This window comes from Silurus aristotelis (assembly GCF_946808225.1).
Source record: "Silurus aristotelis genome assembly, chromosome: 22".
Lineage (NCBI taxonomy): Eukaryota > Metazoa > Chordata > Actinopteri > Siluriformes > Siluridae > Silurus > Silurus aristotelis.
Genome location: NC_139595.1, coordinates 9772550 through 9796883, shown reverse-complemented (window position 1 = coordinate 9796883; position 24334 = coordinate 9772550). Strand labels below are relative to the sequence as shown.

The following is a 24334-nucleotide window of genomic DNA, read 5'->3' as shown; positions in this document are numbered from 1 at the left end:
AAACAGTCTAGCATTCTATATGACAAAAGTCCCATATGAATGGAATTCCATCTTTCCATTCCAGCCCCATGCCTGTGCTCTTTTTATTTTGCTGTATTGGTCATGCTCAAGGCATTTTGCTTTGCCTATTACTCAACCATGTGCTTTTGTTGACTTTGTGATCCGTCTTTCTACTGCAGTCCACATAGAAAGGACTTCAGTACATGCATTTTTTTTTTTTCCTGCACTACAGCAAGACTGCATTATAAAAAAGATTTAATTATCAATTTAATCATCAACAAGCATGTGCACTCCTGTAAGAGGAGGTGAGGAAAAACGAGTGAGGAGAAAATAGCAGGCTTTGTTTAAGAGGCGCACTGAAGCTGGAGAAGCACATAATGGAAATGAGAGTTTTCTCCCACTCATTCATTAGCAAAAGGGGTGTGTGTGCGTGTGTGGGAGAGAACAGTAGGAGGAAGTAACGAGAGGACGTCAGCTGAGCACAATACATCAACACACAGAGAGATGGAAAGAGAGAGACGGAATGAGGGTGAGAGTGGGAGAAAGGAAGAATGGGAATATGGTGGAGGAGTTTTGCAGCTATAGGTATTATGGAGTATATTTTTATCAAACCCTCCACATTAAGCCATGCTTCTCTGTTACAGATTTCAGAGTATTTGCATTTCATTTGATCGAGTTTACTTAAGTAAGGAACTGCATGCACAGTGTATAAAAGCTTATGATGCTGCAGTGTCACTATTAGCATTCAAACAGAATAAAAACACACACGATCAGAAACCTGTAGAGTCAGTGGCATGCTGTAATCTGAAATGGCACTGCGGCAACAGGCACTGCAGCTTTCTTTCTAACCTCACTCCAGGCAGATGCAGGAACAATGAGTAAAAAGTGACTGCATTTTTTACAGTTTGAGAAATGTTGAGATGTAATACGACTCGGTAGTTCACTGCAATATTGGACTGTAAATAAAATAAAAGTGACAAGGCAATGTGATTGTAGTAAGAGATTTCCAATCCACCCGCACACATGAATCATAGCAGTGTGTGTGTGTGTGTGTGTGTGTGTGTGTGTGTGTGTGTGTGTGTGTGTGTGTGTGTGTGTGTGTGTGTGTGTTAGGGGCTATCGCACTAAAACTCATCCAATGTAGAATGTGTACAATTAACAAAAGCAATGACTGCATATAGTAAAACGACTGCAAACAGTAAAATGATTGCATACATATATATATATATATATATATATATATATATATATATATATATATATATATATATATATATATATATATATATATATATATATAGTACAGACCAAAAGTTTGGACACACCTTCTCATTCAAAGAGTTTTCTTTATTTTCATTACTATGAAAATTGTAGATTCACACTGAAGGCATCAAAACTATGAATTAACACGTGGAATTATATATGGAATTATATACATAACAAAAAAGTGTGAAACAACTGACAAATGTCATGTTCTAGGTTCTTCAAAGTAGCCACCTTTTGCTTTGATTACTGCTTTGCACACTCTTGGCATTCTCCTGATGAGCTTCAAGAGGTAGTCACCTGAAATGGTCTTCCAACAGTCTTGAAGGAGTTCCCCGAGAGATGCTTGGCACTTGATGGCCCTTTTGCCTTCACTCTGCGGTCCAGCTCACCCCTAAACCATCTCAATTGGGTTCAGGTCCGGTGACTGTGGAGGCCAGGTCATCTGGCGCAGCACCCCATCACTCTCCTTCTTGGTCAAATAGCCCTTGATGCCTTCAGTGTGAGACTACAATTTTCATAGTCATAAAAATAAAGAAAACTCTTTGAATGAGAAGGTGTGTCCAACATTTTGGTCTGTACTGTATATATATGTATATATGCAATCATTTTACTGTTTGCAGTCGTTTCACTTTATGCAGTCATTGCTCTTGTAAATTGTACATATGTATATATGCAATCATTTTACTGTGCAAAAGTCCACTTCTAAATAATATAAAGTGAGAATGCTTTCAAAATAAAATGTATAAATTTCTTTTTACCAGCTAACAAAATTAAAAATAAAGTCAGCTGTATGATTATGGACATTATACCATGCAGCTGCTAAACATTAATAATTTCATATATAGGTTGAAACACAAACATCATCAAGGTCTCTCCCAGAGAAAGATTACAAAGTAGACTTCGTATGTATTTTGAAGAAGCACAAATAAACACGAAATGTTGAGGACCATAGATGCAGTGGTCAGCTAAGAAATTTTGTGTAGCAGATGAAAGACACATCATGCTCAATTCTCTATAATAATGGAAGATGTCCAGCAGTGCCATCAGCCAAAAACTGTCAGAAACCAGTGGGACCCAGGTTCACCCATTTACTGTCTGGAGAAGTCTGGCCAGAATTGTCTTCATGGAAGAATTGTGGCCAAAAAGTCGTACCTCCCGACAGGGAAACAAGGCCTAGAGACTCAACTATGCATAAAAACATAAGAACTGGGATGCAGAAAAATGGCAGCAGGTGTTCTTGACTGATAAGTTAAAAATCTGAAATATTTGACTGTAGCAAGAGGCAAGTTGTTTGCCAATGGGCTGGAGAGCAGTGTAATAATGAGTGTCTGCAGGCAGCAGTGAAGCATGGTGGAGGTTTCCTGCAAATTTGGGGCTGCCTTTCTGCAAATGGTGTTGCAAATGAAGATTTGGTCAGGATTAATGGTGTCCTCAGTGCTGAGAAATACTAGCAGATACATATCTATCATGCAACCATCAGAAAGGAATCTGAATAGCCTCAATCAGCAGGACAACGACCCCAAACATACAGCCAATTTGTACATTAAGAACTATCTTCACAGTACAGAAGAGCAAGTTCTGGAAGTAATAGTTTTGATATGTGTATAATGAAAATATGATGGAAAAAAATAATGGTTCTTTATATGAAAGAGAGAAAAGACAACACTCAATTATCTCTATAGGTTGACTGGTTCTCTAATGGTGTTATATTAAAATAATTGTAATAGGGTTTTTTTTTGTTTTGTCTTCAACATCACATTTATTCACTTTAAATTGTAGAAGGTTATGTAAGACAATATTTAACACCATGATAAATGCAAATTGGGCTGCCAGATTTTCCAGAGGGCATTAAAATCATTCATTTTGCTGCCATATGGACTTTATATAAATAAGATTTAGTGGAATAGTGCTTTGTTATTGATTCATTGTGAATGGAGCACTTAGTTAAAGATCAGAAATAAATCATTCAAATCCTTGTTATAACAAATCACTGACAGTAAATACAACTTCCAAAAGGTAAGATGAAATCCAGTATTGCTTTGTATAATATTTATGCACTAATAATTAATGTTATGTTTGCTTAGTGTCGGCACTTCAATTAAATGTTAACAAAATCTATTTGTATAATTTCATTCTCAGCTCTTTAGCTGATGAATGTTTCACATTCATTATAAATAAAAACCAACTGAGGTCCCTAAATAACATTTATAATAGATGATCTGTCGTGTGGATATCACTTTAGAACCTTCATAACCAAGGCCAAAGAACAAGAGGCTGTTTCAGGGCTGCAATGCAGAGACTGCAGTCCCTTGGTGAGTGTGTGAGTGTGTGCATGAAATGACCTGTCATTCTGTAATAATGTGTGTAGGAGGTGAGGGGGAAATAAAGTATTGCTGTAAGGGTTGTTGTGTGTGTATGTGTGTATGCGTGGGTGATATTTGTCTGAAAAAAAGCAACTAAAGTGACTTCCTAATCATTCCACCATGACACGATCCTTCTTGGGAATGGTCATAAGGCTTCTTTACCATGCTGACTTTCTGGCACTTTAAACGATTGTGTTGGATTTATTACTGTAAATATAACTTGAGAATTTTTTTTTGTGTCTAGTGCAGGAAAATAGATGCCATTCAGATCTCAGCATGGGAATAATTTATTCCACATCATAATCATTTTAACTTTCAAGTTCCCAAGAAGCCTCTAGAGAAATTTAGTGTAAATCTTTAGCATTATTGTGCTTTTTGGTCTTGATTTTTATTTGCTTTCTCCTACCCAAATGCTCACACTGTTTGTATCTAAAATCCTTCTTTAGCCTCTTTCTGCTTATTTGATACAACAATCGATTTTCAATTTGATTCTATTTTATTAACAGGACAAATTACAGTATGCTATTGTCTGAACAAAGAGCAAAGTGCAAATACATGCAGCTGTTTCATTTCATTCTGTCCCTCTCTCTTTCTAACTCTCTATCTCTGCTTTTCTCTTTATCTCTTTTTTGTGTTTCTTTCTGTTGCACAAACAAATGTATGTATGTAATTCTTTTATTTAAAAGCAACAGAAAATTTGATGCCCAAAGATAACACATGGAAAACATTTTGCAACACCTTAGACTTTTGAACTGCAGAATAAACATTGCTGTCACTAAATGAGAGTCATCTTTTTTTTTATTTCTGACTGCAGTTACACAATGTGTGTTAAGTGTGGGAGATTAATCTTGAATATTATTTAATAACGTGAAGTGTTGCAACCGCTGAATAAATTGGAATGGAGTGTGATTTTATTAAGCTTTTTGTCTCCAGAATGTGGCAGTGTTATTGATGGCAAATATCTAAACCTATTATGAAAAATGTTTGAGTCTGCATGATCACCGTCTCCTGCCTTTTCTCTACAATTGAGTCATTGGTAATAAAAGCCCAGGACTCACAAGACATTTTGATTTAAGAAAAGATCACAAAAAATCCTGAGGCAAAGCAGATAAGTGAGCTATTTTCTTCCATCTGTACTAAAGCTTATCATAGTCTTTTGCTCATGAATATGCAGGTGGAAACAGAAAGTTTAAGGTTTTACAGAACTTTTTTTACAGAACAATTTTTTTTAATGATTATTATTAATTAGTTGCTTCACCATTATTAGTTGTAGAGACATTTTTATTACACCAAAACTTTTTAGAACATTGTAGGAATTTAACAGTCTAATTATTCTGTTTAATTAATGTCCTAGTAAAGGTTTTAGTAATATAAATGGGCTGATAGTTGATTTGGAAATAAAGAAAGAGAGAGAGAGAGAGAGAGAGAGAGAGAGAGAGAGAGAGAGAGAGAGAGAGAGAGAGAGAAAATATAAAATTGGACCATTAATGTTCATTTAAAGTAATATATATTACAGTCAACAAAATTCAAGTAAATAGAGAGCAAAAAAGAAAATGATCTAGCTAAGAATAACCTGGTTGTATAAATGTGCACACCCCCTTTTATAATGAGACATATGACTTATTCACATTTAAACTGATGTGCAAAAGCATACTGTATATTATAGACCTCTTATCATATCAATCATTCTAACTTAAAAGAAAGATCAGATTTTTCTACAGGACATCATGGTTCATCTACTACTAAATCCATGGTCTGCAAAGAGTTCAAACCATGTACAGAATCACATTGTCAAAAGGTGTTGTACAAAATAATAATAATAAAATAAAAAAAAAAAATTTAGAAAATTATGCACCACAGTGACATTATTACAAAACTGATAAAAGGAAGAGGAAATCCAAGAGGAAGACTTATAAGAAAGACTGCCAGGAAAGCTATTGCAACATTATAAAAGCTGCAGGAAGATGGATATAAATGGCTACATAACTTTTGATGCAAAAAACAATCAAACTCAAAGAAATCACCCCAACCACAAGTCACTATATGTTATGGTTCACTGAAAACAAGGTATGATGTTTGGCGCATAATTATAAAAGATATATTTGGCATGAAAACAAGGCACCCATATTAAACCATACCTATGATGGCAGTGAGAATAGTGGTTAGTGCCATACAGCAATTTTTGCAAGGAAGCATACAGCAATTTTTGCAAGGAAGAGTGGAATAAAATGCGCAAATCAGTAGTGCATTCTAACAAACATTATGTAATTTACTAAAGTATTAACTAAGGATTGTGCACATGCGTTTTTAAAAAAGATATTCTTAAGTTAATCTTTTCCCCATAAACACTTTCTGTTTGTTTTTACCTTGAATGTTGCTGGTTTAAATATCACAATGATTGATTAAATATCACAATGATTCAGAAGCTTTCACACTATGAGCAGAGCTTCTGAATGAAGACAATCATGAGAAGTTCAACTCTAACACTTTTCTGATCTCCTTCTAGCTGTAGTTTGATAGTGTTCAATATAATGTCCGTTAACACTAAATATAGTGTTGTTATGTTAAACTCTATTCAAATTGTGTGTTGATCAGCTTTCACTTCATGGTTAATTCCTGTTCTGTTTGAGGCTGTGATTGCTTTGTGACTCTGTTAGCTCTCCTCACTAATCTAAGAGAGGCTTGCGAGAAAATACACTATCACTGGCAGCCTGAGCATTTGTACTGAGCCTTCTCTCCAAGGTATTGGAACGATGTAACTTTTTCTTATCCTGTCAGCGAATACGCCGGGTCAAATATTTCTCAAATTTATGAGCATATTATTTCTGTAAATGTGTGGCAGTCTGGGGAAACCTTTCACACTGTGAAATGTTGTCACTTTAAACTATGTATCACTAAAAAATATGTTTCTGTTTTGCACATAGCTCAATCACAAGCAAAATTGAAAGCACAAATCTGAAAGTGATGAGGAAAAAATACCTGCATTTAAAGATTGCATTCTAACTATGGTGCCGGAACATCACAGACATTCTGACAATATTTAATTACTGATATGTCTGAAATATAGCATGTCTCAAACCATTAAAAGCCTGAAATGTGCAGTAGGCTACCGAGGTTTAGATTAATGCGGATACATTATTCATACACCGTGTTATCTTAGTAAGGCTGGTGAAATGATAGTATAGCCTTCATTTTGGTAAAAAACATTCATGGATTCTTGTCAAACTATGTTACAGGCAGAAGATTTCAGCCACAAAGATATCAAACAGATTTCCCAGACTGCCACAAAAGAGATTGTGGTGTATACAGTCATTAATTAGATTAATATTAGAGCAGCTACATGAACTAGAACAGCTACATGAAATAAACCAAAAACTAGATCCAAAAGGCCCCAGTGCTTAAATCAGGACACTCCATTGAATACTGGGTAGTATATTGGGAGTAACTGGAATACCATCTTTTAGTGCTTATGTAATATACTATGGGAAGCCAGTTGGAATACAGGGTTTGGTTCAGTTTCTACAGGGTTGTGGTAGCATTTAGGATAAATGGCTGCAAGTTTTAAGTTTTTTTGTAAATTGTAAAAACAATTTGAAAATGAACACAGACAGATTATGTTTCATGTACATGTGTGTTTATATTTCCCCTATAGTATGTGTAGTCTCAAAATTCACTCTAGTACTACAAATTAAATAATATTAGTTCGTTTAAGATATTGCACAGTACTGCAAAAAGCAAAAGTCTAGGAAGTGTACAGTAAGAAGGCTGTAAATAAAGAATGCTTTAAAAAATAAAAGTGTTAATAGTTTATTTTCACCAATTAACAAAATGGAAAGTAAACAAACATGAGAAATCCAAATCAAATCAATGTTTAGTGTGACTACCCTTTTCCAGGCAAAACAGCATAAATTCTTTAGTTTTTTTAAGGAACTTAAAGTAGTTAAAGAAAATTAAAGGCAGGTAAGTTGTTTCAAACATCCTTGAGATCTAAGCAGAGATCTCCTGTTTATGCCTGGTGCCTCTTGGTCTGGGAATACATGAAGAAGCAGAAGAATGTGAGGCAACAGACATACTGTAAACAGAAGATCTCGGCTCAGATCTCAAAGATGTTTGAGATCCAATAAAGGGAGGAAGTAATAGTTTTGGCCCCCACAGAGTCCAAAACTATTACTTCCTCCACTTATTCTTATCTGTGCTGAAGACGTTCTTAATGACATTGACTGTATGTTTGGGGTTGTTGTACTGTTGCAAAATACATTCTGGCTAATTAGATGCCTTCCTTATAGTATTGCATATTAAATATGTATCTCCCTGCATTTCTCAGCACTGAGGAAAACATTAATCATTACCAAATCTCCAACTCCATTTGCAGTAATGCAGCAACAAACTTGCAGGGAACCTCCACCATGCTTTCCTGTTGCTTTCAAACACACATTATTGCACTGCTCTTTAGCGCTATCGCAAAACTTGCCTCCTGCTACAGCCAAATATTTCAGATTTTGACTCATCAGTCCAGAGCACCTGCTGGTATTTTTCTGCATCCCAGTTCTAATGTTTTTATGCATAGTTGAGTCTCTAAGCCTTGTTTCCATGTCAGATGTTCAATGTAGAATGCATTTCATCATTCACTTAAACTCATCCACTATTTACTTTTGAGGTTCTTTGAACACCAGACGACCCCCAAACAACTTTTTTGTAACATGCCCTGAAAGCGGACAATGACTCGCAAATGAAATGTTTCACATCAATGCAATTTTTTGCACCATTAAGGGCACGGTATACATCTTGTGAAGCTGACATTTACATGGATTTGGCTAAACAATCTGACATAACTAGGGGAAAAAATAACTACATACTGTCATGTAGAAACTTTGCTCAGTCTGTCAGCTGGAATGTTGCAGTACTCCGCCCTGTGACAAAGCCTGTGACTGTCATTCACACACAAAAACCGTAGCTTCTTACAAGCCTTGCAAAATGTGCTTGGCTAAAAGTACACCGAGGAATTTAGACATTTCTTTGTAAATCCTCAGTGAAATGTGTGTGATATGGTGTTACTTTAGAAGTATGTAAAAAAAAAAAAAAACACTGCTGCACTTTTAGGGGTTGAGTTTAAAAGAATCTGTCAGCTACTCATCAAGTATTTGAGTGGTTGGATTTGGGACAGATCTTGGTTGGTATTTGTGTGTGTGTGTGTGTGTGTGTGTGTGTGTGTGTGTGTGTGTGAGTGAGTGTGTGTGTGAGAGAGAGAGAGATATGTTTGTAGCAGCAGGGAGTCATATGTGAAGGTCAGAATCCTGCAAGGTCTTTCTCCCTCTCTTTCTCTCTTTCTTTCTCTCTCTCTCTCTCTCCCTCTCTATCTCTCTCTCTCTTTCTAACTGCTGTCTTCTTGATTCTCTGTTTTAGTTGCACATGACACATGTAGCCATCCAGATGGATTCTCCTCTCTCTTTGTGCAAGGTTGAAATGAGCCACTGGTGAGAGACTGCAGTTATTTCAGTCATCCTGCCACACTCTCTCTCTCTCTCTCTCTCTCTCTCTCTCTCTCTCTCTCTCTCTCTCTCTCTCTCTCTCTCTCTCTCTCTCTCTCTCTCTCTCTCTCTCTCTCTCTCTCTCTCTCTCTCTCTCTCTCCCTTAGTCTTGCTGCAACGCAGATCAGCCCAAAAATATACTGTCTATTCCCCACAGGTTCTCATTTAATCCCGTCTGAGAGAGAAAGAGACTAGGATAGAGAGGCATGGGGAAGGGATGAGGGGCAGAGGCGTGACTTTGCAAGTCAGAAAGTAAATATAGGGCAGTGATTTCCTCCATGTTGAACAGTGCAGCTTGAATTATCACAGAACGCACAAGACAAATGTGATGCTGTGCAGAAGTTAACAGCAGACAGCAAGCAATACAGAACAAGAAATGATTCAAAACATTGATTAAGTGTTCGGAATCAAATCTGGTCATTTATTTTTGTCCTGAGAAAAAAATAAGTAAAAATTTGGAGTGCATTTGATTCTTCTACTTCTTCTTCTTTGGACTTCTCCCATTAGGGGTCGCCACAGCGCATCATCTTTCTCCATACCCCCGGTCCTCTACATCTGCCTCTTTCAAACCAACTACCTGCATGTCTTCCCTCACCACATCCATAAACCTCCTCCTTGGTTTTCCTCTTTCTTGGCGGCTCCATCCTCAGCATTCTCCTACAGATATACCCCATGTCCCTCCTCTGCACATGTCCAAACCATCTCAATCGCACCCCCTCACCTTGTCTCCAAAACGTTCTACATGCGCTGACCCTCTAATAAACTCATTTCTAATCCTGTCCATCGTCATCACTTCCAATAAAAATCTCAACATATTTAGCTCTGCTACCTCCAGCTTCACCTCCTGTCTTTTACTCAATGCCACTGTCTCTAAACCACACAACATCACAGGTCTCACCACAGTCCTATAAACTTGATTAATCAGTGCTATTTTCCTAACCAAGGATTTGATGTAAAGATCATTGAAAGCTCAACATTTGCCATTACATGTCTATAATTGCTTGTAAACTTCTTATTAAGTTACCACTGGCTTGGCACTGTTTCCAAAGAATAATGACAGAGAAACCTAAGGGTCCAAATTAATCTAGGGGTATTGAATATCACTTGGATCAACAATGCCACAGTGTCATGAGAGACCAAGAAACCAGCACACCTTTAAACAGAATAGAAAGGTTGTAATCACTGCCGCACTCTATCTACTGTACAGAACTATCTTGATCTTGTATAAACTAAAGAAGTCCATCTGTTAGCTAAAATGTTGATGTGCACCACCCATTGGTGTGAACAGATCAGATTACCAGTTGATCTGGTGATCACATTATCACTATTTGGTCCAACACAGGGTATATAAGGAACCTCAGCAGGTTCTCCTGTATAAAATTCTGCAGGGTATTTTTGTGCACTTTGTCCAAACAAAGGCTACAATGGTATCATCCTGCTCCCAATGCATGCAAGGTGACCGTATTCCAGGGCTGAAGTGATTATTAACAAAATATATATGAAGTCTGATTGTCTCTAATAAACAGCTATAATAGTTAGGGTAAAATGTTGTGTGTTCATTAACACCAGCTTCAGTGTACAAAAGTTGCTGGATAGACTTACCATGCATTACTTCTTGAGCAGTTACCAGAGTTAATTTTTTTATGTATATGTATGTATTTCACTGGTCTCCCTAACAAAAGATGATTTATTTCTTTTGTTGACTAACACTTAAAATTGACAAGTGAATTAATTAAAATTTGTTCTAGTTAAAAATTTATATATTTTAATCATGCCAAATCCTTTTTTTATTTACATAAAAAAATATAATCTATATAAAATGTATAAATTTGGGCTGTCAATCGATTCAAATATTTCGGCGTGATCAACCACAACTTAATTGAACATTTGTATCTGTTCTAAATGTACCTAAATATTTATAGTTTTTAAGTTTTTAATACTCATCAACATGGGCATGTATTTTTATTATTAGTGAAACCAAACTCAACAAAGAGCATGAAGACAAAATATTTTTGTAAATGTTAAAATTATTTATGGTCTTTAAAATTACGTAAATCATGAGGACACCAAACAGAACTTTTGCTGTTTCCAGATGGACGGTTTTATTTGCCGGATGTGTAAATCATGGCGGATTTTGGTGCTTGATTTCAGATAAAACAGTAAAACTAATGCTTAGTGATTGAAACTTATTTTTCGGTGGAATATATATATATATATATATATATATATATATATATATATATATATATATATATATATATATATATATATATATATTTGTTTATATGAGTAAACAAAAGATGCTCTAATTAAATGTGGGTTTTAATTTAATGTCTTTTATATTTATTTGTTTATTTATTTATTAGCAATTATGAATTGAAATTTAAATAACTGGAAACATGTAACTGGGGCAAATTGTCCTACATAACAACCGCCTTACAGCAAACATTTAACTGCTTATGTAGTGTAATTAGCATAACGCAAGAAAGGATGATCTAATGTGTGTAATAACGGCTTGTCCTCCTCTGGCTTTTAGTAACTAGTAACATTGTTGAAATGTTGCAGAATGGGTTCCTTTAAACTGGAAATCGGACTATAAAATGTTCTGTATAATCACTTAGACTCGCACTTACCCTCCATTGGAGTGTTGTTATCAGGCCGATTGGCAAAGACGACGTCCACATATTCTAACTGTAACCTCTGTAAAGACCCTCTAAGACCTAAAGAGCAAAAGAGAGTGGAGAAACAGAGAGTGAGAGAGAGTCATTTCTTGAGGATTAGCAAAATAATGAAAAGAAAAGTAAGATGATGAAAGGAGAATCCAGTCTGCCTCTTTTGAAAATTGGTTCATTTACATAGATAGAGTGAGAGAAAAGTAGAGAGAGAAGTAGAGGGAAAGGGGTTAATAGCGAGTCATTGGGTAACAGACAAGCTTAAGCAGAGTTGTTAGGTAGCTGTTAGGTACAACTCTTTGTGTGTGTGTGTGTGTGTGTGTGTGTGTGTGTGTGTGTGTGTGTATATGCACATGTGTTGGTTGCCACCTCGAGGTAGTTTGCTCTAATTAATCCCATGAACAAATGTCACTCTCATCCTGTCATGTTTCTTCACGCTCTATAATCCCTCACAACCCCAGCGACAGTAATTTTATTGAACACATCTTCCAAGCGTGTGTGAATTTAGCCAGGCAGACTGTTCTGGATCTGCCGGCTTAATTCACGCAGGTATTATTAGCATAGAGCTATTTCTGGCATTTGCAGGGGGATAAACCAAAGAATTTCAACTTGCTAATGCTGTCATAATGGCTAAAAGGGGTAAATAAACCTATTTTTTTTGTGTTTTGTGTATGTGTGTGTATGTATGTGTGTGTGTTTGTGTGTGTGTGTGTGTGTGTGTTTGTGTGTGTGTGTGTGTGTGTGTGTGTGTGTGTGTGTGTGTGTGTGTGTGTGTGTGTGTGTGTGTCGGTGCCTACTTTTCTGTACACATTTCTCCATTTTGAAGTTAGTGTCTGTTATGTAGTTTTAATGAAACATCTATATAACATGGCCAAAAGTATATAGACACCCCAACATCACATGCCTTCTTCAAACTGTTGCCACAAAGTTGGAAGCAGTGAATAATTTTTTTATCACTGGAGGTAAGTGGCCAAAACCTGTTCCCACATAACCATGTGGCTATACACAAAGTGATTTCGATAAAAGACATGGTTTTTCCAATGTTGGGTGGGGATGCTAATTGCAGCCCAGGGTTCCTCAGCCAACATCAATGCCTGACCATACTAATGCTCTTTTGGCTGAATTAACACAAATACAAAATCCCATGTGTCTTCCCAGAAGACTGTAGGGTATTATAGCAACAAAGGGAGACTGTATTTGGATTGAGATATTCCAAAAGCTGATTTCGGTATTATAGTCAGGTGTCCACAAACCTCTGGCCATGCTGTGTGTAATCAGCATAGCCGTGAAGGTAATTCCATGTTTATTAATAGCTGCACCCAGAGATAAATATGAGTTTGGAATATTGATGAGAGTCTACTGAAACACCCAATTTGTTTGAATAGAGATATCATCATAATTCTGAATACAATAATATCAAAGCCTAATCTTTCACTAAAACATTGCACATAAAGATAGATGAATGTTACATAATATCATATACTGGTTCTAATGATAAAATTGTGGTTGTTGCACCAATTGTTCTAAGTTTAATACATAATTTCATATCTTTAATGTAAACTGATTTTTACAACCTTTATTATCACTGCTTGTTATGAAATGTTGCTATACCTGTGGAACAGAAACACATTAAATAAAAAAATCTATACATAAAAAGCAGCATAATATTTCCAGACTAAGAAGGCACTGTATTTAAAAAAAATTAATGACTGGCATGATTAATTTGAACAGGACTAAATTCCCAGAGATGCACTAGTAATAAATACATTACCACCTCCTCCCCATTTTAAATGAATCTGTTTGGATTATGAATTAAAACTTAGGCTACTGCTTATGTTGGACAAGAATTCTTCTGTTATTGTAAAAGAAACTACATAAGGTTTAATGAGCTAATATTATCATTTCTCAACTTCATAATAATTCAAATTATACTTAAACTTCTTAATGTGTCTTCAGTGCATGAAGATACTTTGAGACATTTACACAGATTAATACAACCCGTTAACCAATGTGTATAAATGCATATTTTAAACTTATTTCAATATTAATATAAAAAAATTAAAAATAATTGTAGTGTAAATATGCCAAGTTAGCTACACTACTTTCTAAACCTTGACTTTCATGTCACAAGTTACAGAACACTAAATAAATGTTTTGCCAAAAATCACTCAATATGCTGATTCGTCATTATCTTAATATAATTCTCAATTGTGGTTATCAACTGAGTAACAGCATATGATAAATTATGCTTTGATGAAATGCAAATAGTTTGATCACTTCTACTAGAAACTACTTGTTCATTGTCACACTTTTATCCTGGATTTTATATCTAATTAGATTAAATTAATTGCAACATACAAAAATTATTTAAGATTCATTGTATTACTTATATGTAAATATATACAACTACTTCTGTAGACATATTTGAATGTGTGAATAACTAATTTAGGCGACACTATTTTTGTGTGCAGTTGCATGTGCTTTCCTAGAGATTTTGGTGAGTAGTTCATTCTGAATGTTTTCATCAGTTTTTGGTTTTTTATTTCCCACTGAGAGGCTGTTTGTGAGACCTGAATTTTTTTCACACATTTAAATTGAATGTTTTCACTATTTTTGCCCTTGCGTGGGTCAAACTTGAAACACCTGACAGGCGAATTCGGCAGACATAGTTTGTCAAAATACCATTTGTTAATTCCTCTTTATTAAAAAGATGTTTGTAAATAGTGGCTAACCATTTTTTGTAAACAATTTCGGACAATTCGTCCGTTAAACTGCAAGATTTCACTGACAAAATTGGACTTGAATGTCTTGTTAGTCGTCTGTTCTCATTTTTTTCCCATCAAGGGACTGATTATGAGCATAAAAACTTATTTGCATTGTTTTTCTTGCCTCTCCTTGTTTTTTTTTATCTTTCAACAGACGTTGGGTCCCTTTGCCTTTGCGGACTACACGTCATTTTGATGGGGGTGATCCTTCCACTTTCTTCAAGATCTGCTCCGTAAGTTAATTTGTTGTAAATGTTGCAGATGCAAAGTAACATTTTAATCCATTAATAAAGACTGTTTGCTACTAATTTTCAGAATCAAAATGATTTGGTTAATATGGCAGACTGAAAATATTTGTTTACAAAAAAGTAAAATGGGCTTTAATTAGTATTTTTTTCTTTTCCAGTAGTTTCAAGGCTTAGTTTACCCAAAAATTTAAATCACGTCATCAGTTACTCACTCTCATGTTGTTCTAAAACCATAAGGCTTTCATACATATTCAGAACAGAAATAAAGATATTTTAATATCTGAAACCTGAGAAATTTCTTTCTGATGCAATTATTATTAATTAATTATTTCACACCTAAACCCTTCCTGAGTGTGCATTATTTTGGAAGGGAATTCAGTGATGGAACTGGACAACCTGCCTCAGGCCTTCTGTCTTCTATTTGGATAAATTTATGACCTGCAATAGAACTATCCAAAACACTTTCCATTTTGTCCAGCAGGTATTTCTTTACCTTTGGAAAGATTAACTCTTCTTTTGAAAATTATTTTTATCGGCAAACTTGTTTTAAACTTGTTTCCTCACTTTTTTGTATTTTGAAATGAAAAGTTAAATAGCAATACATGTAAAAACATGCTCTTTGTTGTTGGCTTGTATTTGTATATAACTGAATGCAAGGTTAAGTGGAATAATTTGACAAAACAAAATACTTAAAATAATTTAGTCTATTTAACTGAAATAAAGTTGATCAGTCACACCATGAAGTTATGGGAGAGAAGAGGTGACCATCTTTCAGCAACAGTGTGCTTTCATGCCGAAGAAGAGCACCACAGACACATTATTTGCTTTAAATGTTGAGAAGTATAGAGAAGGACAGAAGGAGTTGCATTGTGTATTTGTGGATTTAGAGAAGGCGTACGACAGGGTGCTGAGAGAGGAGTTGTGGTATTGTATGAGGAAGTCTGGTGTGTCAGAGAAGTATGTGAGGGTGGTGCAGGACATGTATGAGGACAGTGTGACTGCAGTGAAATGTGCAATATAAACCACAGACTGGTTCAAGGTGGAGGTTGGACTGCATTAAGGATGGTGATAAACAAGTTGACGGACGATGACAGACAGTAGTCTACATAGACTATGGTATTTGCAGATGATATTGTGATTTGTGGTGAGAGTAGGTAGCAGGTTGAGAAGACCCTGAAAAGGTGGAGATACACGCTGGAGAGAAAGGGAATGAAAGTCAGTAGGAGTAAGACAGAGCGCATGTGTGTAAATTAGAGGGAGGGCAGGGGAGTGAAGCGGTTGCAGGTAGAAGAGGTGGAGAAGGTGGAGGAGTTCAGGTACGTGGGGTCAACAGTGCAGAGTAATGGAGAGTGTGTTAGAGAAGTGAAGAAAAGTGTGCAGGCAGGGTGGAATGGATGGAGAAGAGTGATAGCAGGAGTGATTTGTGATAGAAGACTATCTGCAAGAGTGAAAGGGAAAGTTTATAGGACTGTGGTGAGACCTGTGATGTTGTATGGTTTAGAGACAGTGGCATTGAGTAAAAGGACAGGAGATGGAGCTGGAGGTAGCAGAGCTGAAGATGTTGAAAGTTGAGAGTTGAGAGTTGAGCTGAGATTTGTTGGTGAGGGAGGCGAGATCGAGATGTTTTGGACATGTGCAGAGGAGGGACATAGGGGTATATCAGTAGAAGAATACTGAGGATGGAGTCGCCAGGAAGGAGGAAAAGAGGAAGACCAAGGAGGAGGTTTATGGATGTGGTGAGAAAAGACATGCAGGTAGTTAATTTGAAAAGAGGAAAGAGTAGTATGAAGATGAATGATCCGCTGTATCGACCCCTAATGGGAGCACCCGAAAGAAGAAGAAGTCTATTGACTTCTATTGAACTGAAAATAATTGTTAGAATAAATACACATTTTGAGTTATATTTACTATGGTGAAACTCCAGTTTATCCAGAAACATTACTTAATTTTTAGGGCAACCAGTTTTATCAAATATTTTAAGTAAACTTAACTCCTGGCTTAAAGTGTAGACTGTAAATAAAGTGTTAAATACATTTTCTTAATAAGTATTTCCCTGAGCAAACATCTGTTCTATATACTGAAGCCTGACAATTAGTTAAACAGTATACAACCAATCTGAATTAAAATATGTGATGTACTTGTAGAATGTGATATATGTAGGAAATGTTGATTCTTTTAGTGATTAATTTGAATTGGTCTTTAAGGGTGGGAAGCTCAGATTTTCATGATTTTTTCCCCTGCCGCTGGTGCTTGAGCAAAAGGAGCATCTTATACAGTCACACCTGAGCCTACTAAAGCATTTCAAACTGACCTGCTGTCTGACTCAGCCAATCAGCTGCTGCTGCAGTGAGTCAGTTGTGGCTGCAGTGACCAAAACTCTGACACCCACTGACTCGAACTCTATTTTGTATATGTGTGGGCACTTGAGGCTTTAAAAAATTTACAAAACCTCACAATAGGTTATATTTATTTTAAAAGGCTATCTTATTTTATACAAAGAAAAGCCAGAAACTGAGAAATGTTTTCCTTAGCCTTTCAAGCTTAAATATAAGGAGAGATTTTCCGAACTCCAACAGAAGGTCTCACAGGATCACTGAATTCCTCATCACTGAGAAAAAAGTTAAGGGGCAACAATAGAAAAGAAGTTATTAAAAATAGATTGTGTTATTTTTAAACAATCAAAGAAAGGGTTAATTTTTTGTCACATTCCAACAGCTGTTAAAAAATTAGATGGTCTGAGAAAAGAAGAAAAAAAAAAAACAATCGCTGTGACTGCGAATGTGTTAACCAATAACACATCGAGGTGTCTTTGTATTACTGTCAATAATTTTTAGCGTAGGTAGCAGAAGTGGGCAGAAAGTGCAAAAATCCTAGGAAGAAAAGACCACGGAAGGCTAATGGTAAAGTCAGGTAGCAAAACTAAATATTCCGTTTTGTAAAAAGAAGAAGGAGGACAAGGAAAATAAATCTGGGTTGGTCAGCATGAGCTTTACTCCTGCCAGACAGGTAATTATTCTGCTTGGCATAACATTAATTCTGGTCTCTCAAAAACTTTTTTCTGCCTACATGTAGGTGGGCTAAACAGTTAAACAGCTATGTGTAATATTTTTAGTTTGTTATATAGACGTGTATGCGCATGGCTACAGTAGACTGTAAGCAATTTGCTAATGTTAATCATTAAACTGGTTGCAAAGCAGAATCTGTAATAAATGTATGACCATGTTGTGGATGAAAATATAACCATGATATAACCATATGTTTAATGTGTGTGTGTTTAAGAGGGCCCTTTTAAGAGGCTGGAGTTATTTGTTTTCAGGATTAGCTACCTCTTGCAGGATTAGGCAGTATAAATGGTTCAATCATGAGAGAAAACGAAGAAGAGCAAAGGAAAGTCGAAGAGGCACTGCAATATAAAAGAAAGAATCAGGACTGAAAAAATTTTTACCTTCAATAATGTGCTTCCTTGAGAGACCCCTTTCTGTTTCTGCTCTAGAGGAGAAAAAGAGAGAGATTCAGCCTTGACCTCTGCATTCTATTAAACTTCTCATGCCAGAATTCCTTCCTTCCAAATAAAACCTAAGATAGTCTGCTGTTTCACTCTGTGTCTTATTTATTCATGGATATTGGCTGACAGGTAACATTTGCTCACCCACCAGGAGGGGATAACAACTACAAATTATTTTTTTGCAAAACATCCCAAAAAGAAATCAACTAAAGAAAACAAAAAATAAATAAAATCCATACACAAACTGTGTTTTTGTGGAATGTCTCCTCTTCCTGAATGACAGTACAGTTTGTAGAAAAAAATTGATGCTTGTATTCAGTGCTTATTTGGCTATTTTTTTGCAGATATAAAAATTTTATATTTTGTAAATGACTCATTTGCTTTAAAAGTGGCAGTAGGGTGTAGGCAGTGATTTATTGCCGGTAGTGCTGGAGAAAAAAAAATCATGAAAGTGTGCAGTTTGACACAGAATACTGCACACACGGCATTCAAAATTTAATTATCCAACATCTCTTAATAACATATCATATCCAAAATAGAAAAGACAAAAAAAATGCTACTATTTCTTGCTTGCGATTTGCACTATAGGTACTATGACATCACTTGTTTTCAGTCTGGCTGCATCTTGAGAAACTTCTGGTAGAGAATTTATAAGTCCAGACACAAAAAGCCTGTTACTATTCCACTTCCACTCAGACCTCTGACTTGGATATATTTTATTTGACTGTTTTCAAGAAGTTCATGGCATTTGTTTATTATAACCTATTAATTACCAATGACAGGGTAAGTACAAGCTCGAGGATACTGTGACATGTATGAATATGAAATAAATTAGAAGCTACCTGTCTGTCATTATAACAGCTCTTTAATCAACAGGATTGTGATTTTTCTCCAGAATATGTGTATAAAGATGTCTTACAACAAGTGATCAAAATGTTTTCCAGTACAGACAGCACTGCCTGCCACTGAAATTGCAGATGTTTATTGAAAGAGCATTTTATAATTAAAACACTTTGTATTTACATAATATATGTAATAATAATGTATGTTACAATTATATATAACTATGTATATTACATAGTGATGACAGGCAGGTGATCAATTACATGGAGAGAAACACATGGATTATCACTATGGAACTCACAAAGAAGCATATAATGATTATTATTTATATACACTGACCATCACACCCATTTGTAGGTCTTCCTAAAACTGGCCTATAATTGAAAAAAGCAGGTTTTTGCAATGTAAATGTATTTGCATGTTTGAAAATGCCCCTGAATACAAATTGTGGTCCATAAAGACATGGAGGCCAATATCTAAATGGAAAAAAAATAAACAAAGTGGCTTGCACAGATCCCTGACCTCAACCCCACAGGGTGCATTTGGGATGAACTGAAACATCAACTGCATGCCAGCAATCCCCACCTAACATCGATGCTCACCTCAATAATGCTCATGGGAAAATCTCTACATCCATGCTCCAAAATCTAGTGCAACACCTTTCCAGAAAAGTTGAGGTTACTATAACAGCAATGGGTAAATTAAATATTTGAAAAACACATAAAGGTGTGATGGTCAGGAGACCAACATTATGTTTGTGAATCATACATACAAGGGGCTGTCTTTACAGAGATATAATATGTGTCCTAAAAGAGCATCTTGTTGGATATCAAAGTTGCACATTCTGTGAAGTTAGATAAAAATCTGCAGAATTTGCTTGTATAAAGCAACCATTTTTGCATGTTAATTCAAAACAAATATCATGGTTACTCCGGTCCTAATTGTTTTCATCACTTTTCAAAGGTGAACATTATTAGAAGAAATGACTAGCAAATCAATGCAGTTTGATTTGAGCGAGGGACATTTCTAATCTACTTGTGGATTTTGTATAAGCAATGAAGCAGCATTCTAATACGGCCTAAATGAATTTTAATGCATACTGTTCAAATGGATTGTACTTTGAATTAAAATACATTTAAAAAGCTTTTAAATACCCTTGGATGAGTGAAAAAACATCTTCAAGGTTATAACACAAATCCACTTTGAAATGCTACAACAAAATGTCAACAAATTTTGAACCAGAGCTGATCAGTCTAAATTCTATATCGAATGCATTCAATTTAATCTGTAATGTAACAGTGTTTCCTGTTGTCAGAATTTTAATGGAATCTTTTTCTTTATCTTGCTTTTTATCCCAGCACCTTTCTCTCTCTCTCTCTCTCTCTCTCTCTCTCTCTCTCTCTCTCTCTCTCTCTCTCTCTCTCTCTCTCTCTCTCTCTCTCTCTCTCTCTCTCTCTCTCTCTCTCTCTCTCTCTCTCGCCTGCCCTCTTTAATTGTGTGAATCTCTCAGTGTAATCCACCATTATGAAAAAGTGCTAGAGACTTTAGAAGAGTGTCTGCTCTGATTGGAGCCGTTCTTACTCGCTTGATGGAATTGAGCTTCAGCTTAGTGGCTAATGCATATAGATTAGCTTTCCAGTACATTGCAAAATCAGTCAACTCTCACACACACACACACACACACACACACACACACACACACACACACACACACACACACACACACACACACACACACACACATATTATGTCACACTTTGTAAACCAAATATAATGTTGCAAGTTTCCTGGGAGACAAAAGTGTTCTGGGCAAAAGGTTTTGCGCTTTGCTTTTACATCATGCAGCATGTGATGTTTTTTTTCTTTTATCTTATGATCTTCTAGAAGGAGAATTCAAACAGAGCAGTTGGTGAAGGAATAATTGTTAACTGCTACTTTAATATATGCAATAGCAGCATTTAACATTTTAATGGACATTCCATGACATCAAATAAAACTGTAAATGGATAAAAATTAAATAAAATTTAAGAATTATATAACTACAGCATCACATCATTAAGTTATATCCAGATTTTCATTTACTTACTTTCCTCCCCAGTAAAGTTTGGTAGTGATCACTAGACTTGATCTCCTAGATAGAAGAATTTACACACACATCAAAGATATTCGCCAATTAAAGAAAACATGAGTTAGACACAGCTGGTATCATTCATCTGTGTTTAATTTCTGCCATAATAACAGTGTATTTTCTCCATACATTGCGACCTACACACCCTTCACCTGATACAGATTTAGCTGAATCATTTATGCAGTATTTCACATTGCCATTGTAGCCGATTACATCAGCATGACAAGCTATGGATTAGCGTTTTTTTTTTTTTTTTTTAGCAAAAAGTGTATTTGGATTCCTACCTCCAGCATTTCTTCTTAATGATATTTCCAAGAATTATTTCAGCTCTAAAGAGAGGAAAACACACATTAGAAATGAAGTAATTTGGTGTACTGGGTGCAAAGTGTCTCTCAATGACCTTCATTAGCCTCAGTAATTTAGTAAACATTATAGAAAATCTAAAAACATTTTCAGCTGAAGTGTCAAATTTCTGTCTATGTTAATTTTCTAAATGTAAAGTTTGTAGTAAGATGTCATGCTTAAACTGGCATAGTATTGTTTTAGCTGTCAGAACAATGTAATCAGATTATTATTTTTTTGCAATAGCCTGTATTTTATATCTTATCTGGCTATGTACACAGGGATACTGCTTTTAAACCAATTTATTTGTACACATTTTGTCAGCTGCACTTGTGGCTACATCTCTGCTAGTTCAGGCTCCTCTATTGCATAAGAGCTAACAGTCCGAGTAAATGATGAGCGTGATGAATACAGCCACCGCGTTTTGTCAGAGAGTTACAGGGCAGCTAAATAAGCCTGGGGAAGAACACTAACTAACAAACACTTTTTACTGTATAAGTTGCTACCCTCAGGTCAAATATCTTCACTCAAGCCTTCTAGCCTGAGATCATATCCTGATGATCAGGGAGATATGTTAGATACCAGTGTCATTAAAAAGTTATAATATTAGTAAAAATCACAAAATATCTTCAACTAACAGATAATTTTTGCCCAAATATAAAACATGCTGCAATTTGCACAAATATACGATCTTGGCATGCTTATTTTTCTTTTTGTGCTTCTGTGTTACAAAGTCTTTGTGTTGTCTTGCACTATACAAAAAAGTCAAGTCAAGTGAAAAGGTTAAGCTAATGCTGGCTTAGTGCAGGCTTACTGTATAAAAAATACTCATACAAAAGAACAAAAATGACATCCAGTTATTTGTAAAGTGCTTTTTGTGGGTTCTAGCATTACTTCAAGTGAACTATACTTGACTGTGTAGAACAGAATGACCATACTCACCTCCCAGCTGAGTACACCTCAGCTGTGTCGAAAAGGTTAACCCCGTTCTCATAGGCTATTGTCATTAGCTGCTCTGCTACCTACACACAAACACACCGAGACAGTTATACACACATATATACACAGTATATACAGTGAGGAAAATAAGTATTTGAACACCCTGCTATTTTGCAAGTTCTCCCACTTAGAAATCATGGAGGGGTCTGAAATTGTCATCGTAGGTGCATGTCCACTGTGAGAGACATAATCAAAAAAAAAAATCCAGAAATCACAATGTATGATTTTTAAACTATTTATTTGTATGATACAGCTGCAAATAAGTATTTGAACACCTGTCTATCAGCTAGAATTCTGACCCTCAAAGACCTGTTAGTCTGCCTTTAAGATGTCCACCTCCAGTACATTTATTATCCTAAATTAGATGCACCTGTTTGAGGTCGTTAGCTGCATAAAGACACCTGTCCACCCCATACAATCAGTAAGAATCCAACTACTAACATGGCCAAGACCAAAGAGCTGTCCAAAGACACTAGAGACAAAATTGTACACCTCCACAAGGCTGGAAAGGGCTACGGGGAAATTGCCAAGCAGCTTGGTGAAAAAAGGTCCATTGTTGGAGCAATCATTAGAAAATGGAAGAAGCTAAACATGACTGTCAATCTCCCTCGGACTGGGGCTCCATGCAAGATCTCACCTCGTGGGGTCTCAATGATCCTAAGGAAGGTGAGAAATCAACCCAGAACTACATGGGAGGAGCTGGTCAATGACCTGAAAAGAGCTGGGACCACCGTTTCCAAGGTTACTGTTGGTAATACACTAAGACGTCATGGTTTGAAATCATGCATGGCACGGACGGTTCCCCTGCTTAAACCAGCACATGTCCAGGCACGTCTTAAGTTTGCCAATGACCATTTGGATGATCCAGAGGAGTCATGGGAGAAAGTCATGTGGTCAGATGAGACCAAAATAGAACTTTTGGGTCATAATTCCACTAAACGTGTTTGGAGGAAGAAGAATGATGAGTACCATCCCAAGAACACCATCCCTACTGTGAAGCATGGGGGTGGTGACATCATGCTTTGGGGGTGTTTTTCTGCACATGAGACAGGGCGACTGCACTGTATTAAGGAGAGGATGACCGGGGCCATGTATTGCGAGATTTTGGGGAACAACCTCCTTCCCTCAGTTAGAGCATTGAAGATGGGTCGAGGCTGGGTCTTCCAACATGACAATGACCCGAAGCACACAGCCAGGATAACCAAGGAGTGGCTCTGTAAGAAGCATATCAAGGTTCTGGCATGGCCTAGCCAGTCTCCAGACCTAAACCCAATAGAGAATCTTTGGAGGGAGCTCAAACTCCGTGTTTCTCAGCGACAGGCTAGAAACCTGACTGATCTAGAGAAGATCTGTGTGGAGGAGTGGGCCAAAATCCCTCCTGCAGTGTGTGCAAACCTGGTGAAAAACTACAGGAAACGTTTGACCTCTGTAATTGCAAACAAAGGCTCCTGTACCAAATATTAACATTGACTTTCTCAGGTGTTCAAATACTTATTTGCAGCTGTATCATACAAATAAATAGTTTAAAAATCATACATTGTGATTTCTGGATATTTTTTTTTAGATTATGTCTCTCACAGTGGACATGCACCTACGATGACAATTTCAGACCCCTCCATAATTTCTAAGTGGGAGAACTTGCAAAATAGCAGCATGTTCAAATACTTATTTTCCT

At 36.3% G+C, this 24334-nt stretch overlaps 1 protein-coding gene across 1 annotated transcript in view; it reads right to left on the bottom strand.

Moving 5' to 3' along the window:
* Nucleotides 1-24334, bottom strand: part of kcnab1b (potassium voltage-gated channel subfamily A regulatory beta subunit 1b) — a 61250-nt gene that overhangs the window by 10022 nt on the left and 26894 nt on the right. The window contains exons 4-8 of the mRNA XM_083525976.1: nucleotides 22603-22682; nucleotides 21603-21647; nucleotides 21277-21321; nucleotides 18288-18331; nucleotides 11791-11877 (exon numbers count right to left, since the gene is read on the bottom strand). Of these exons, the coding sequence (XP_083382102.1) occupies nucleotides 11791-11877; nucleotides 18288-18331; nucleotides 21277-21321; nucleotides 21603-21647; nucleotides 22603-22682 (301 nt within the window). The remainder of the gene's footprint in view (nucleotides 1-11790; nucleotides 11878-18287; nucleotides 18332-21276; nucleotides 21322-21602; nucleotides 21648-22602; nucleotides 22683-24334) is intronic.